We start from the raw sequence: 17615 nt of genomic DNA on the forward strand, positions 1-17615 counted from the left end.
TAATTATAGTTAGTTCTTTGTAATCTCTCTAAAGACTTGAGTTTTCAAGCTATTATTACTTGAAAAATCTATGCCATTAATCTTTAGATTACGCTCGCCTCGCGAAAAGAGCTTATGACTCGCTAGTAGCAATCGACCCCAGCTTGTAAGAATTCTTTCAAGGAAGAATCTCTCGCTCTTATTCTTGCTCTCACTCTTGCTCTCGATCCCTTCCTACTAGCTAGTAAGTTTCCCCTCATTTGCGAAAAGACTTAGTATATATTCTATATTAGTAACGAGGCGCTCTCGTATAATGTGATATGTGTAGTGTCGCACGTGACTTAAGGGCATGTGACGAACCTCGGATGTCGCGGGTGTCGATCAGGGAGATCGAAGGCCCTTCGACGTCACAACCAACCACTGTTTACATCATAAGCATTAGGCTTATAAATCACTAATTGTATGTACGTCATCGGGGCCTCCTATTTAGAGGGGGCTTCCCTGGACCTCAGAGGAGGGACAGAGATTAGTTCTGTACTGAATTTAACACTGTGGTTTCACAACACACTGATTCATTCTATTGTCTTATTGCCTACCAACAAACACCTCACATATAAGCAGCAAATGCATAGATTTTGCCGGGTTTCGCATATGTGAGGCTATATTAAGAATATTCACTTATGCGGGATACTAGCAAAGTAGCAGATTATTTGCCACTACCCTATCTGTAAGGCTAAGGGATTATCGCTTAACGGCGTATAGCACTGTGGTGGGGATTTTATCCCCTGGTCACGTGGTTCTGTCATGTGACCTCCGGACATCCGTACAGTCCGCAGTCCGCTTATATTACCCCTCTCTCCTTCTTAGTTCTTAGAAATAAACCAACCTTCACTCTCTAATTTCACCTCTCACTCGTTCGCTGTGATCCCACGCTGTGGAAGCCCATTCTACTATCTATATTACTACTTGTTTTATATCCCCATTACAGCACTTCAAGAATCACGTGGCGATAGTCTATAAGGTCGACCTCCGGCCCCCACCCAAAGTTTTCCCTTATTGATTCTTTTATCTTGCGACTTCCCTTTAGAGTATATACTATTGGAAGTTATCAAGATTTTAATCTAGCTAAAGTTATATGCCCTGAAACGAAATGAAAGGGTTTAACTTTCCCGCCGCCGCGAGGCCCGGTGGGCGCCTTGGTAGACGGATTACGCTGTGCACAGCAAGCCTTTGCCAAGCCTTCCCAAAAGGGTTTAGTTTTTGGCACGTATTCACGTGAGCACATATTACTTTCCCTTTTTCTGAGCGCCGTAGCTCAGAGCCCCGGCGTGCGAAGTGGACGTTACGAGTTTGTGGCATTTGGTTGGCTGGAAATTAGATAAGCACGTGATATGGAGATTATTTGGCATTTTCACTTGTTTATGTCGTAATATAGCATAAAACGCAAATTGTATGTTAAAAGTTAACTTTGTAGTAAACACCCACCAGACAGTGAGTACTCACTTAATAATGAATATTCACCACAGAATAAATAGACACCCCCTAGTAAGGACTCACTGAACACTAAACACTCACCATAGAATAAACGGTCATTACTCACTAAGCGTTCACCAAAAAGTAAATAGTCACCAAACAGTGTACATTCACAATTATCTTAATCTTTTTAGGCTTTCCTTCCATTTCTAGCACATCAAAGCCGATTTAGTTCGTCCCCAATTCGTTTCAAGCGCAGCGAGTACAGTAAATTGAGTATAGGAGAAGTCGATGTTTTCCTTCAGCTAAAGGAAGATGAGCCAAATCATCATCACGTGCACCAGTGTCCATCAGCCATTCTAATCCGTATACCATGGGTGGACCACGCGGCCTCTGCCACCTCCAGGGATTGAAGCGCGATGAGTGGACAAAGATAATACACTCCCTCTGGAAATGCCGTCTTGGACTCCCCAACTGTTGCGACATGAGTCTTGACAAATCATAGCTCTGCTACAATTATAACTCACGGTAAACTCCGAGGCCACCGCACTCTGCATGGATGTGGCTTAGGGCTATAAGTGTGGGGATTGGTGGCCATAGCAAAGATAGAGCTGCTGATTGATGGATATGGGACCTTTACTTTTTTTTTTTAAGAACTGCAAGGCGGTGTCAAAGCTGGAAACCCTAGCCGTCGCAAAAGCAATATCTGTCTGGTGATCTAAGCCTCATGGTGTGCCAAGTGCTCAGCCGCACGTGTGGAGGAAGCGAGATGGCAAATAGGATTGTCGAATGAGACACCTATTCGATGAAGTACGGATACTCAAGGGTGTGGAGGCGGCGCGACTACTTGTCACCAACGAGATAAAACACGTGCTCGAGAACACGCACACCACTTGGGGAATGTATAAAGTGTTGCACTCTCGCATGTCGAACAGACTCTGACGTGTCGAAACGGGTCTGCGCAGAGAGCATCTCACCTGAAAAACCACGATATTTTCAAGTAATCCCAAATCCCTCTCCATCCGCGAAACCTTCCAGAGAAAGAAGCAAAAGTTTTATGCGTTATGGCCTCCGACTCCATCCCTAACCCTACCCGTAGACTCATAATTTGCTGCGACGGTATGTATGCCAAGGTCCCTCCGCCAAACCAACTACCTATCAGTGTAATACTAAAATGCAAATTGCCTACATGCAGGCACGTCACAGGACGCCTTCAAGGTTGTTGAAAGCCGTTCCAAACTCCGGACGAATATATCGACGTTGGCGAGGGCAATTAAGACGAAGACGGATGGTGGGATCGAACAGATTGTATTCTATCAGGCGGGCGTGGGGACGATTCGGACAGAGCAATTTGGTGGTGGTATGTTTGGGAGAGACAATCCCTTTTAAGTTTGGAAGCTAATGCATTGATTCAAATAAGGTGTATTCGGGTGGGGACTTCTGCGGCATGTGAGGGAGGCGTATGGGTTTTTGGCACATAATTATCGGCCTGGTGATGAGATATTCTTTTTTGGGTTCTCGAGGGGGTGGGTTTGTGCCTATGCCCGTCTTTCTTCCTGATTTTTCAAATCTTCTAACGTATGAGATTTCCCAAGGGGCTACACGGCGCGGAGTATCTGTGAGCTTGTCTGCCGCCTCGGTATTCTCACTGAACTAGGCATGGACGAATTCCCTACAATCATTGGGGACTTCTATAAGAAGAAGAAACGCGAGAACAAGGATCCGAAGGAGTATGAAGAATGGAAGAAAGAGGTCGAAAAGGGACGGGATCAATTTATTGAGGACAAGTACCTACACAAGGAAAAGGTTAATGTTGTGGCAATTGGATGCTTTGATACGGTAGGATTCGAGGAAGTTGTGGGAAATCACGTGTGGGGGGAGGATTATACGTTTCATAATATGGCGCTTCCTCGTGGTGAGTGCTTTCTTGTTGGTCTGCTGAAGAAGCACAGTATCTTCATTTTCTTTCAAAAGAGATGGACTAGGACTTTGCTAAAATAAACACCCCACGCGTGTAGGAATCAAACACGCCTTCCACGCCCTCTCCCTCGACGAAAAACGCGGTCCCTTCAAGCCGACCCTCTGGTTCCTATATGATCTGGAGGGGGAAGCCGCCCAGCCAAATCTCAACCAAGTCTGGTTCGCCGGCGACCACAGCGACATTGGCGGAGGGTATTTGAGGCACGACCTCGCAGACATCACTCTCTTGTGGATGGTGGACCAGTGCGCCGAAGCAAAAATCCTGGAGTTCGATGAAGATTACATTAAGAAGGTATGCGTATGCGATAAGCCCAACCCCTTTAAGGTCCCTTCAGTGGGAGAGAACTCCGGCAACAAAAGGTGGGCATATGGATACCGACACGATAGCTACGAATTCGCCAGCCTAAGATATATTCGCAACCTTTGGCGGTGGGCCCCCATCGTCGGCCGCACCCCCCGGACGCCAATGGAGTACAAAGCGTTATCGAAAGTCCGGCCCGGTTTCTGGCCGGAGACGGCGGAGTTTATTCATGAAACAGTCGTGCTGAGATCCGAGGAAGAAGAAATGCGGTATAAGAGTTCGGGGTTAAAGGGCTGGGGGAAGCCGGTTGAGAAGAACAAGGTGACTGAGAACGGGGAGAATGCAGGAAGGAAGGTGGTGAGCAAAGAGGTGAGGAGGTTGAAGGAGGGGGCGGATGGTGTAGCGAAGCAAGAGAAAGTGGTATTAGAGATGCGTATGATGGAATTAGGGAAGCTCGAGAAGGAATTAAGAAAGTGGAAAGACTATCCTGATATTCAAAATATTCCCGCGGAAGAGCATGGGGTCGCTGTATGTGTATGATTCTCAGGTTGAGGGGTTGATCCACTGTGCCAGGAAATAGCGACAGCAGGTAATTAATAGCTTACATCTAATGCTTTCATAATATTTATCATCTAATCCCGTCAGCCATTCTTGCACACGAATTGAGTCAGGGATGTTTTGATCTGTGTTCTTCGACTTGACTGACTGGCGTTTCCATGAGTCCGGGCATGGCTCAAGGACTCTAGATTGTTACATTATAAGCCGTAAAAAATTAGGGCGGTGAGCTTCGAGAAGGTGTTTTTGTTTTTTGTTGTTGCACATCGCAAAATCGTAGGAGGCCCTCACTGTGACTTTGCCCTTCTAATCAACATCTTTCACTAACACATTTCAAAGTTTTGTTGCATATTAGCTAATATATTAAATAATAAATAATTATATTAATACTATATATTTCTTACTATTATTATAAGCTTAGATAACTAGTCTCAACTTCTTAAACTCTTTTTCCGTATTCTTATTCTTAATCTCTTTAATAAACCGGGAGTTAAAAATAAATACCTCTTTTAGTATTTAAGATCTGGAAATAATTTCAAATATATTCTTTTCTAAAAGGCTAGTAACTTTAATTTAATAAAAGTTCTTATATAAGTTATTATCTTATAGAAATATTATAATATCTGAGATCTTATAAAAGTATTCTCTATTATACTTTAGTAAAATGGCAGGAATAATAAGAGAAATTATACTTGTATTATCTTTAGCTTTATTATATAGTTCGGGAACAGGTTTAGGTTTAAAGCTATTAGTAATAACCTTAATATCTCTTATATAAAAGGGTTTTATAGAGGTTAAATAGAAAGTAGTATTATTATATAATAGAGCTAGTATATAATTCTTTCTATTAATAGCTACTAGCTTATGTAATCTATTCTAACTATTAGATTAATTAATATTTTCTTTATATTATATAAAAATATCCGAATTTAAGAGAAGTTTATAGATATTAGTAATACTAGAACTATTTCGAGTATTTAGAATATTTATAATCTAGTATCTAGCTTAAAGCTTCTGAATTTCTATTATTACTTTCTTAAATACTACTAATTAGTAATAAAGTATTATATTCAGTTATTTAAAGTAAAGTATTATAAACCAAAAGAGTTAGAATAATATTATTAGATTCTATAAAATTATTAATAGCCTTAAAAGCTATTTGAAATATAATATTCTTATTAATTCTATTAATTTCAATTATAATAATAAGATAAATATATTAAATTAGGTTATAATAGTATTTTATAATTCTAATAAAATTATAAGCTTTTATAGGAATAATTTTAATCTTAATTTCTATAGTATTTATAAGTTAAATAAATTTCTTATTAGTAAACTACTTTCTAATATTTACTATAATCTAATTAAAAGAGTTTAAATAAATATTGATCTAATATTACTTTAGAGTATTTTATATATATAATATACTAATATTTTAAAGATATTAGCCGGCTTAATATTAAATACTTTTATTAATAATATAAAATATAGGCTTACTAGAAATATAGAAAATATTAATAATAATAAAATAATTAAAACTAATATTATTTCTTAGATTAAACTTGAATTATTCTAGTAATTATCCGAATTTCTAGTATTATTTATAGTATTTTATAAAGTATTTAAGGGCTTCTATATTAATATTATAGCTTATTTATTCTAATATATTTCGGAGTTTACTAATAAATAAATAACTAAAATAATAATATAGATATTATAATTTAATCTTTATAAAAAGGCAGGAGTTATAAATAAAGGATTTGGAAATAAAGCTTTATAGTATAGTATTTTAAAGCAAGAAAGAATATTCAAAATATTATATTATAAATATAAAGCATTTAATAGAAGTAATAAAATAATTAATAAAATTATTGAAATAGATTTCTAGTTTATTTATATTAGCTAAGCTAAATAGAAATAAAGTCTTTATAAATATAATATGAAATAATTATTTATTTAATTAGTATTTTTATTATTATAGATCTAATAGAAAATATAGATCTAATACTAAATTAGATATTACCTTAACTTTTAATAGTTTTATTAAGTTTAATATTATTATTAGTTTATTATAAAGCTTGAAATTAGTTAAAACTAATAATTAAGAATCTGAAAGCTCTAGTATTAATTATAATTTTATAAAAGTAATAAATATTATATTTCAATATATTATTAATTACAAATATGGGGATATTTTCTATTTATTTAATAAGCTTTAAAATATAGTTTTTACTTATTATTTAATATATAAGGAAAAGATATAATAACAGGAATAAAGTAATAGAATAAGGCTTAAAGATTAATAATTTCCTATATCTTGAGAATTTAAAGCTAAGGAAGACAGGAGTGAGGTATAGTAGTAAATAAGTAAGTATAGCCAAGATTACTAAAACGCCGAGCTTTAGAAGCAAGCTTGGTTTGAATTATAGCTTAGAACCTTAGCTAAAACTAATTATATAATACTAGCTATTATAAAAGGGAAATAAGATTATTTATAAAGATATTAGTTATAGGAATAATAGAAGCGGGAGTAATAAAAGTAGCTAAAAAGCTCTTAATAGAAAAAAAAAATCTAAATAATATTTTTTTCCTTTATTTATTTCTACTAATAAAGCTTAAAAAGTATTATTTTCTAGTTCGTTTTTATTACTTTTATTATTCTTTTTTCCTTTAATTTTAGTAATATATTATATATAATATAATATAGCAGGCTATACTTTCTAAAAATCATATTATTTTAGCGGTTTTAAGATTTAAGTTATATAATAAAGGCTATAGCCTTTTATATATAACTTGCAGAAATTATATAAAAAAGCTAGTTTTTCTATAGTTCTAGAGAATAATTCCTTTTAAGTATTTAATTAATTAAGCTTTTATATACTATATACTATTTATACTTTACTATTTATATTTTTAATTCATTATTTTACTATTAAGTTATATTTTATATTCTAGTATACTTTATATAGGTTTTTATCTTATTATAATTTCTTTCTTATATATTTTATAATAAGTAATATAGGGAAGATTAAAACTTTATAATTAAGGTAATACTTTTATAAAGTTCTAAGAAATATCTGTAAGGCGAATTATTAGTTTAGTAAATTAGAAAAGAAAAAAGGCTATTATAATATCTTAAGCCTAAGGCCAAAATATTAAGGATATATAAGTATTAATCTTAGTATCTTATATATTATAGACCTATAAAGGAAGTCTATAAATGAGGCACTTATAGGAGAACTATTTATTAAGAAAACTAAGTTAAGAAGGAAAAAAAGTCTCGAGCTAAGGTCCCTTAAGTATTTATAGTTCTTTGCTTATAGCTCGGCCTAATAGGGCTTAGTATCCTAAATTTCCCAGAGTATAGCTTCCTTTAGCTTCGTTACATGCGACTGTTATATAACCCCAGATACTAAGCTCAGATACCAGATGCCAGACTTAGATACCAGGCTAGGTAAAGCGTGAAATCGTAATATTACCTCTCCCCCCTTGGAAAAAGCTTGTCCTCAAGTAAATAGGTATTATAAAATTATTATTCAAATTATTATAGTTCTCTGTTCTATTCTTTCAGGCTTATATCCAGTCGACTAGCTTCTTTAGTAGGCCTGGCTATTATTAATTAGCCAAGTAGTAGTCTTATAGCTTATAAGGAAAGTATTTCAGATTAGAAGCCGGATACTAGTTAAGATCTTTATTATACTCTACTTAACTAATCCTATATAGAAGCTTTCCCTGCTCTGCTTTTAATACTAGAATATCCTATATTTTGTATTCTCGGTCTATTATTACTTGAATTAGTAAAGGTAGTTTGTTTTTCTGGCCAGGTAGTAGATTGTTGGTAGCCTTATATAGATAGTCTGGAGAAAATATATTATGAATTTTAATACTTTTAGATAGTTCAATTTTATAGAAGTTACTAACTTAATATAAAATCGGATAAAACCCGGCCATTTAATAGTCTAGCTTATAACTAGGGTATTATATTTTCTATTTCTTTATTAATATATATACCTTATCTCCTACTTTGAAATCTATAAGGCAATATTTAATATTAGTATATTTCTCTATTCTTCTTTATATCTATTTTATATTCTCCTTACCTTTCTTTATAGTATTCTCTATCTATCTAGTAATCTATTAAGCCTTTATCTTACTTAGCTTGTCTTGGGATATAGTTATTAGAATTAACTAGTTAAAAGAGGTTTATAAAAGCCTACTATTAAAAAGTTTATATAGAGATATACTAATAGAGCTATATAAAAGAATAAGTTAAATATAATTAATTATTAGTAAATACTTATTCTAGTTATCTTAGTAATATATAATATATAGGTATAATTATTAATTAATATATTAGTTTATAATTTCTGTCTATTTATTAGTTTATAGGTAATATACTATTAATAGCTTTAGCTTTATATCCAGAATTCTATTAAATTCCTTCCAGAATACTAATATAAATTACGAACTATAATTAGAAATAATAAAGGCTAAAGGGCTATAGTAATAGTAAATAGTTCGGAGATATATCTTTACTATATTCTTTATTATAATTATCTTATAATAAGATATAGAAATAGCTTATTTATTTAATTAGTTAATTATAATATATATAGTATTATAGCCGGATTTCCAGCCAGGTATTAACTTGAAATCCATTATAATATATTATTATAAGTAATCCGGAACTAGTAAAAAGTAAAATAAACCAGAGATCTTATTTCTTGGAATATTTGCCTATTTATATAGTTAATAGTTACGGATATATTAAGTAATATTATATTATATATTCTTCTAGTAATATTATAGCTATAATAGCTTATATATCTTATTTTTACTAGAATATACTATAGAGACTTAGTTATAAGCCTTATGAATTAAATTTATATATAACTATTTCTCTAGTATTATAAGTTATTTATAATAAAATAATAACTTATTCTTTATAATAAAGTCGGTATTATTCCGTTTAGCTTACTTATAAAGGGCTTATAAAAAAAGGGCTTTATAATTATTCTATAGGATCCGTTTAACTAAATTATTTATTTTATTAAGATTATTATTATTGTTTTAAAAAGAGGAAAAAGAATTAACTTTAATACTAAGATCCTAGAATACCTTTAAGTTAACTTGGTCTTGAGAAAAAAAGGCCTTAATATAGTATTTCTCTTTTACTTTATCTTACTAAATAATCTTATTATCTTAGTATATTAGAGTATTAGCCTTTATATTCTATTTACCAGATCTATATTAGATAATAAAGTAGTATTTAGCTAAGGCTTTAGTTTATCTAGCTTATTTACTTATAAGCTTCTTTATTATTATAAAGTACTTTAATAAGTAGTAGTCTATATAAATTTATATTTAATAGGCAGTTCCTTAAAGTTCCGGATACTATTAATCTAAGACTATATAATAGTAAGTATTTCTTTATTATATATCTTATAGTTATATTTTATAAGTATTATTATCTTTAAGAAAAATATTACGGGATATTACTTATTATTATATTATTAGAAAAGAATACTAGTAATAATACTATCTGAAATATTAGTCTCGATTATTAATTATTACTCTAGGTTATAGTAATAGAATAGAGCTAATAATATAAGATAGGCTTTAAGCTTCTCAAAAGCATTCTAATAAACCTTATTAAATAAGAAAAAAACATTTATATATATAAGATTTAATAGAGGCTTAGTAATCTTATTATAATTATAAATAAATCTCCTATAGAAATTATAGAACCCCAGAAAGACTTATATTTCTCTTATAGTCCGAAAAGCTTCCTAATTCTTTATAATAGTAACCTTCTCAGAATTAACTTTAATACTATTTATAAAGATAATAAAGCCAAAATATTTCATATATATAATATAAAATTTGTATTTCTTAATATCTACTTATAAGTCTATATTCTAGAACTATTAAAAAACCTTCTTTATATAAAGTTTATACTCTAACTTATTATTAGAATAAATAAAGATATTATTCAGATAAGCTATATAAAAGTTATTTAGGTAATTAAATAGGATATTATTTATATAATACTAGTAGATAGCTAGCCTATTAGTTAATTCAAAAAATAAAACCTTATATTTATATATCCTATAATATATATAGAATATTATTAATTCCTCTAATTCGGGATCTATATAGATTCGGTAGAAAGCCTAATAAATATTAAGCTTTATAAAGATTTCTGTTTTACTAATTCTAGCCAAGATCTTATTAATAAGAGAAAAAGGGTAATAGTTCTTATAAGTAATCTAGTTAAACTTCCGGTAGTTAATATAGAACTATAGGCTCCTATAAGGCTTTCTTATAAAAAGAATAGGGATTATAAATAGTAATTAACTAGAAGTAATAAAACTCTTATTAAGATTCTCTAGAAAATATTTCTTTATAGCCTCTAATTTAGCTATTATTATCTTATATAAAGGGCTATATCCCAGATATCTCTTTATTTCCTTTTCTAATTATATTCTATAATTATATAACTAATAGAAAAATAAAATATTAGAGACTTCTTTAGAGAAAATACTATTAAACTTAATATATTATTCGGGAATAATAGGATTTTTAATATTAGCTCTCGGAAAGGGCTTTTTTTATTATTTAAAGAAGCTATTAATCTTATAGAGGCTTATAGTAAAGGCTTTATTCTCGGATTATTAGAGGTTATAATATATACCTATAGAACTAATACTAGTAATCTCAATAGTAAAAGCTTTTACTAGCTTTCTTTTTATATATAGTCTCTTCTAATATAGGGTATTTATAGAATAAATAATACTAGCTAAAAAGTTTTCTATTTAGTAATAACTATCTTAAATATTTTATTTATAAAAGTATTTAATCTTTAGCTTCCAAGAAATAGAAATAACTAGTACTAGTTTAGGCTCTTTATCCGGATCTAATTCGGAATTAGTAAAGTTATACTCGGAAATAGTATTATTAGTAGAGCTAGTATATAAAGAGAAGTTAGTAGTAAAGTTATTCTCTATATTATAGTTCTTAATAAAAGCTTGTTTTTTAATAACTTATTATTAGTTCTCCTTATTAAATATATAGTTTCTAACTTTAATATTTGCTTAATAGTCGAAATAAGAGATATATTTTAAAGCAGGAAATAGAGCCTCTCGAGATATAAGGATCTCTTATATAACCGAGAGTAATAGAGGAAGAAGTTCGGACTATATTAAATATTAGTTTCGGATATTAAGAAATAAGTTAAAGTATTTCAGCTATTTATAGCCGAGAATAAGGTTATAGAATCCAAGCTTAAAAATTAATAAGAGAATATTATACTATTATTTCTAGTTAATAGTAAAGTATATTCTTAAGAAATAGGTAATACAGGTTTCTAGCTTGCTATTATATTTCTTAATACTAATAGGTTTAGATAAGTACTAGAACTTGAGATTAAAGAAGGTAATAATATCTATAGTAAGAAAAGTATTAATAAATATAAAACTATTTACTCCGGAATTAGTAAAAAAGGAGATATTAACTAAATATCTATTATAAGATAAGCTATAGGATATAGTCAAGTATAATTCTCTTATTAACTAGTCCAGATTAATCTCTATAAGATTAACTTCAAGTTTACCTAAGAAAAAGTCTTTTTCTAGACATTCTTATTTCCCGGTATATTATTTGTATTAGCCTCTATAAGCTTATTATTCTCCTCTAGTTCCTTAATATTAGTAATATACTTTAATACTAGATAGTTACAAGCTATATAACTAGTTTAAAAATAATTAAAGCAAGTTAAGATTAAAGTAGAAATGCTTTCTTTCTTAATAGCTAGCTTACTAATAGTCGGAAATATTCGAGTTAGTATAAAGATATAAGAAGTTATTATATAGAGCTCGGGAGTAATAAATATAGAAGTATTAGAAGTAATAAAGATTAAAAGAATAGTAATAGCTTAAGCCTTAATATACTTTCTAAAGCTCTTATAAGTCTATAATACTTTTTTCTCGGAATTAATTAATAAAACTATATAATATAGGTTATAAAGTATATAGATAAAATAATACTAGCTTATATATTATTCTTAAAGAAAGAGTATTAGCTTATTATATAGCTTATTAAGATAGTTCTATAAATAAATCTAAGCTTTATTTACTAAATAAATAAATTTAATCTTAAACTTATAAAAGATCTAAACCTTATTTATTTATAACTTCTTATATTTATATTTAGCTTTATATATATAATAAGAATTAATAAAGTATTTACCGAAATAGTTAATTATCTTTATAGCTATCTTAAAAGAATTAGTAATATTAGGCTTATATTAAGTATATAAATAGTATTAGATATTACTTTTTATATAATTAAAGATATAGTATATATAGATATTCTCATTTATATAATAGTCTATATTAACTTTGAATTTACTAATAATCTGGACTTATTAATAGTTATAAATTAGGTTTTTGCTATTACTAAACTTCGAGAAATCCGGAATCTTTATAAAGCAGAACTTACTATATTTAGGAACTTCTCTAGCCGAATATATTTATTTAATAAGAGGAACTAGGAAGTTAGGTACTATATTATAGTATTTAGATTAGGAGCAGATATTACTCGAAGTATAATCTCTATTAATAAAATATCCTCGGGAAAGCTTTTTTATATTAAATAAATAAGCTAGACTAGTAGCCAAGCTATTTAGAGTTATATAGTTAGTTTGGGCATTTATTTAGATCTTGATTTAGGCTTATTATAATATAAGTATATTAGAATAAATATTAGATAGAATAGATAATTCTTTTAGAATAGAAGGTTCTATTCTAGAGGTATTATTAGTACCGGAAATAAGAGATAGGGTTATAGAATATAAGTAAAGACCTTTAGAAAGGCTATTAGTATAAGAGGCTATATTAAAGGTATTAGGTATATATAATTTATATATAGGGAATTATTTTAGAAGAAATATTCTAGAGCCTTTTTAGGTAGAAAAAGTAAGCTTAGTTTAATATTACAGACCTATAAAGGGAGCCTATAGATAAGGTACTTATAAGAGAATTATTTATTAAGAAAACTAAGCTAAGGAGAAAAGAAAGTCTTAAGTTAAGGTTCCTTAAATATTTATAGTTCTTCGCTTATAGCTTGGCCTAATAAGGCTTAATATCCTAAATTTCCCAAAGTATAGCTTTCCTTAGCTTCATTACGTGCGACTATTATATAATTCCAGATATTAAGCTCAGATACCAGATATTAGATTCAGATACCAGGCTAAATAAAGTATGAAATTGTAATATTATATTAATTTCCGATATATTTAGTAACTTGAATATAGGTTAGCTATAAGATATAATTACTAGTATAATATATAGGAATTATAGAAATAGAAGCTAATTATAAAAGAAAAAGAAATAAAAAAATAAAATAAGAAATATTATACTAAAATAATATAAATTAGATCTTAGTTAGAAATAGACTCTAATACTCGGAAATAAAGTTATATTATTAATTTAAATATTATTTTTAGTTATAATAAAAAAGCTTATTTCTGAATCCGGAAAAGATATCTAAAAAAGAAAATACTTTTAATTTTAAATAAAATAATAAATAGAAATTAGAAATAAAAATTAAAAAAAAATCGGAAATAAGAAATTATATAAATAAACTAGAGAAACTTCTAGAAAAAGAAAAAATACTAAATAAAGAAAGAAAAAAGAATTTAGAAAAGTCAGAAAAATTAATAAAATTATATTTATTATATTTATTATATTTATTATTACTTTTAATAATACTATTAAATATATCTAGTTTAATAAAAATAAAAATAAATACTATAGGTATTAAGCTAATAGAATAAAAAAGAAAGTATAAATAATAGAAATAAAACTAGAAAAGCTATTATCTTATTATTATTAATACTAAAACTTAAATCTTAGTTATATCTATTATTATTAACTAATTTCTCTCTAATTCCGGTTTCTAAACCAAAAAATATATTTAAATAAAAAGTTAGCCTTTTAAGAATCTTATTAGTAAAAGTCTCAGATATAGAAACTTTATAATTAATTATAGAAGAAATTATTAAGATTAATATAACTAAGAATAAATATATACTAATACCAGATTTAAAACTACTATTTATAAAAGCTTTTAAAATATTATAATTTCAAGAAAATAATATTTCTATATTCTTAGAATAATATATAAATATATATAAGAACTATTATATTTCTAATAATACTAAAAAAGAAAGAATTATCTATTATATCTCTTCTATTTATAAGAATTAGATTAAGGCTATATCGGAATACTATACTAATAATCTAGGAAATTATTAGGAAACTAAGTTCTTTAAAGCCTTACTAAAAAAATTCCGAGAATATAACTAGGAAATACTTAAAATTAGCTATAACTTTCTTAATTAGATTATTATATAAGCCCAGAATAAAGAAATTTCTTCTAAGTCTTATATTAATATATTTAATAAAATATTAAAGAAATTACTAAAAAAAAGAAATATATAAAATTACTTAGTACTAAAAATTTATAAGGGAATTATTTATTCTAGTAAGAAATTATATTCTTAAAAATATAAACTTTAAATCTATAGATATTTTTACTTATAAATATAGTAAGATATATAAAAAGGTAATAATATTTTATTAATATAAAGAAAAAAAATACTATTTTAATATTACTAATAACTCAGATATATCTAAACTTAAATAAAAATACTTAAATATAATAGTTTATAATATAATTCCTAAACTAGAAAATAATTATTTTTTACTAGTCTCTTCTATTATATTTCATAAAGCTACTATAAATATAAGTAAGAAAAGAATCTAGCCTATAGCTAATTATATAAAACTTACTAAAAGTAATAAACCTAAAAGAAATAATATTAACTAGCTAATAAAAAGTCTAGAAAAACTATTTATTATTATTATAACTTAAGAAAACCTATAAAAATAACTTAATATAGCTACTATTATAATTTAGGAGAATATCTATAGTCTATTTATATAATCTAGTTAATTATAATAAATATAATAGTATTAATAGCCTAGTAAATATAATCGGGTCTTTAGAAAAATATACTAGAATTTATAGTAAAAGTTATAGGAAATACTATAATAGCTATAGTAATTAAGCTAGATTAGATAAAGAATTTAGATAACTATATTCTAAAGAAAATTAGTCTCAAGTATAATTAGAGAATATTATTTAAGTTAATATAGCCTATAATATAAACCTAGAATTAAGAAAACGAATTTACTATAAATACTATAATAAGAATAAAAATAATAATATTAATCCAGAATATATCTATATCTCTTAATTCTATTACTTACTAATAAAAAAGCTTATAAATTATAAATATACTTATTAATTTAATAGAAAATAATATAAAGGGCTATTTAAGCTTAAATAAGAAAGTTTTTCCTTTTTCCTTACTAGTAAATACTAGTAATTTAACTAAATTATTTCTTAAGTCTAAGGAAAAAAATTTAACTATAACTTAAATACTTGACTTAAAAATATCTAGAAATTAATAAGAGATATCTAGTTTACTAGATAAGAAAAAGAAAAAGAAACTAGCTAACCGGAATTTATATATAAAAGCAAGTAAGTTATATCTAGAAAATCTAAATAGCTACTTTGCTTTAAGGGAAATTATATTAGAATTATTAATACTTTAGGTTCTAGAATTAATAAATAATACTAAGATTTAGCTATAAATAGTATTTCTATTAATAATATAATAGATTTCTTATTAAGGAAAAAGAAAAAAGAAATAGAAATAGCTAAAAAGGTCTTCTAAAAATAAACTAAAGCAGAAAAAAAGCTATTCTATATAAGAGGCTAGAAGAATAGTATTCTAAGAAATAATAAATAAGGAAATATTCTAGCTAAGAATATAAATATTAATAGTTCCGGAAATAAATAGAATAGATTAAGAACTTAATATACTCTTAATTATAATAAGTATAAAACTTCTAAAATTAATAATATTCTAATAAGATTACTAAAGAAAGTAACTATTCTATTTCTAAAAATTTAGAAAAAAACGAAAATATTTATTAATATCTTAAAAATACCAGATCTAGTTACTATACTTTAGAACTAATAAATTAAAGATAATATTTCCTATTTTACTATTCTATAAATAGGAAATACTATTATATTAAATATAATTAAATATATTAGAAAATCTATAAAGCTAGTAGCTATAGCTTATATAATAAATAAAATATTTAAGAAATTAGAAATATTAGTTTAGGTATCTAATACTAATAAAATTATTTAATTTAAATATTACTAGCTTATAAACATATTATATAATCTCTATATCTCTAATTTATATTTCAAGAACCTTAAAAGAATATTAAATATAAAGAAATAATTAATATTAGAACTAAAGTTAATATTTTCCCCAAAAAGATCTCTAGAAATATTAGTAAAATAGTATATAATATTATAGATTATTAAATATCTATTATTACTAGAGTAGAATATAAATTTATAAAAATAATAAAGCTTAAAGCTAAGATTATAAATAGAATAGAATATGAAAATATATTCTTTCTAATTAAAAAAGCTCTAAAGATTCTATTTAATTAATTATTTTTAGTAAAAATAAAAATAAAAATTATATATAAGAATAATAGTTTATAAAATAGAAAGTTTATTAATTCTAAAAATAACTAGAATACCTATACTATTATAATTATTTCATTTTTAAAGAATACTAGAAAACAGAAAAAAGTAATAGTTTAAGAATACTAAGTTTCTAGAATTAAGGAATTAAGTAATATAAAATAGGAAACTAAAAAGAAAAAAGAAAAATAAAGCCTAATATTATAACTAGTAATAATATTAGGGAAAATAGAAAAATACTAGAATTTCTTATAAATTCTTTTATTTTAGGTTTAGGAATTTAGAAAATTAATAATATTTTTAAGGAAACTAAAGTAGAAGAGGCTTTAGTTAGAATATTATTAAGAATAGTTCCGAATTTAATAGAAAAAGAAATAAAAAGAATATTAAATAAAAATATTTCTAAAAAAGAAATAAAATAATATCTTCTAATAATAAAGAAATATATTCTTAAAGCTAAGAAATATAGAATCCAAGATTAGAAAGAATTCTAGAATATATAGAAGCTTAAGGAAAATATATTAAAATACTAGATAAAAAGGCATTCTTTATATTTAACTAGAAAGAAACTAAATAGAAAGATTATAAATTCCGGAGATTAGATAAAAAGAATACTAGAGAAAATAATTATAGCTCTTAAAAAAAAGATAATAACTATAGTTTATTTCTAGTTATAAGAATATATAAA

The 17615-nt window shown here is 26.9% G+C and overlaps 1 protein-coding gene across 1 annotated transcript; it reads left to right on the plus strand.

The window, feature by feature from the left end:
• Positions 1 to 2516: 2516 nt before the first annotated feature.
• On the plus strand, positions 2517 to 4273 carry K444DRAFT_664933 (uncharacterized protein; the record flags this gene model as incomplete). Its single annotated transcript, XM_024887028.1, has 5 exons — positions 2517 to 2571; positions 2648 to 2812; positions 2873 to 2978; positions 3048 to 3367; positions 3471 to 4273. 5 exons carry the CDS (start codon positions 2517 to 2519, stop codon positions 4271 to 4273), a joined length of 1449 nt encoding a protein of 482 aa, XP_024734705.1.
• Positions 4274 to 17615: the final 13342 nt, after the last annotated feature.

The sequence above is a fragment of the Hyaloscypha bicolor genome, assembly GCF_002865645.1.
Source record: "Hyaloscypha bicolor E unplaced genomic scaffold K444scaffold_113, whole genome shotgun sequence".
Classification (NCBI taxonomy): Eukaryota; Fungi; Ascomycota; class Leotiomycetes; order Helotiales; family Hyaloscyphaceae; genus Hyaloscypha; species Hyaloscypha bicolor.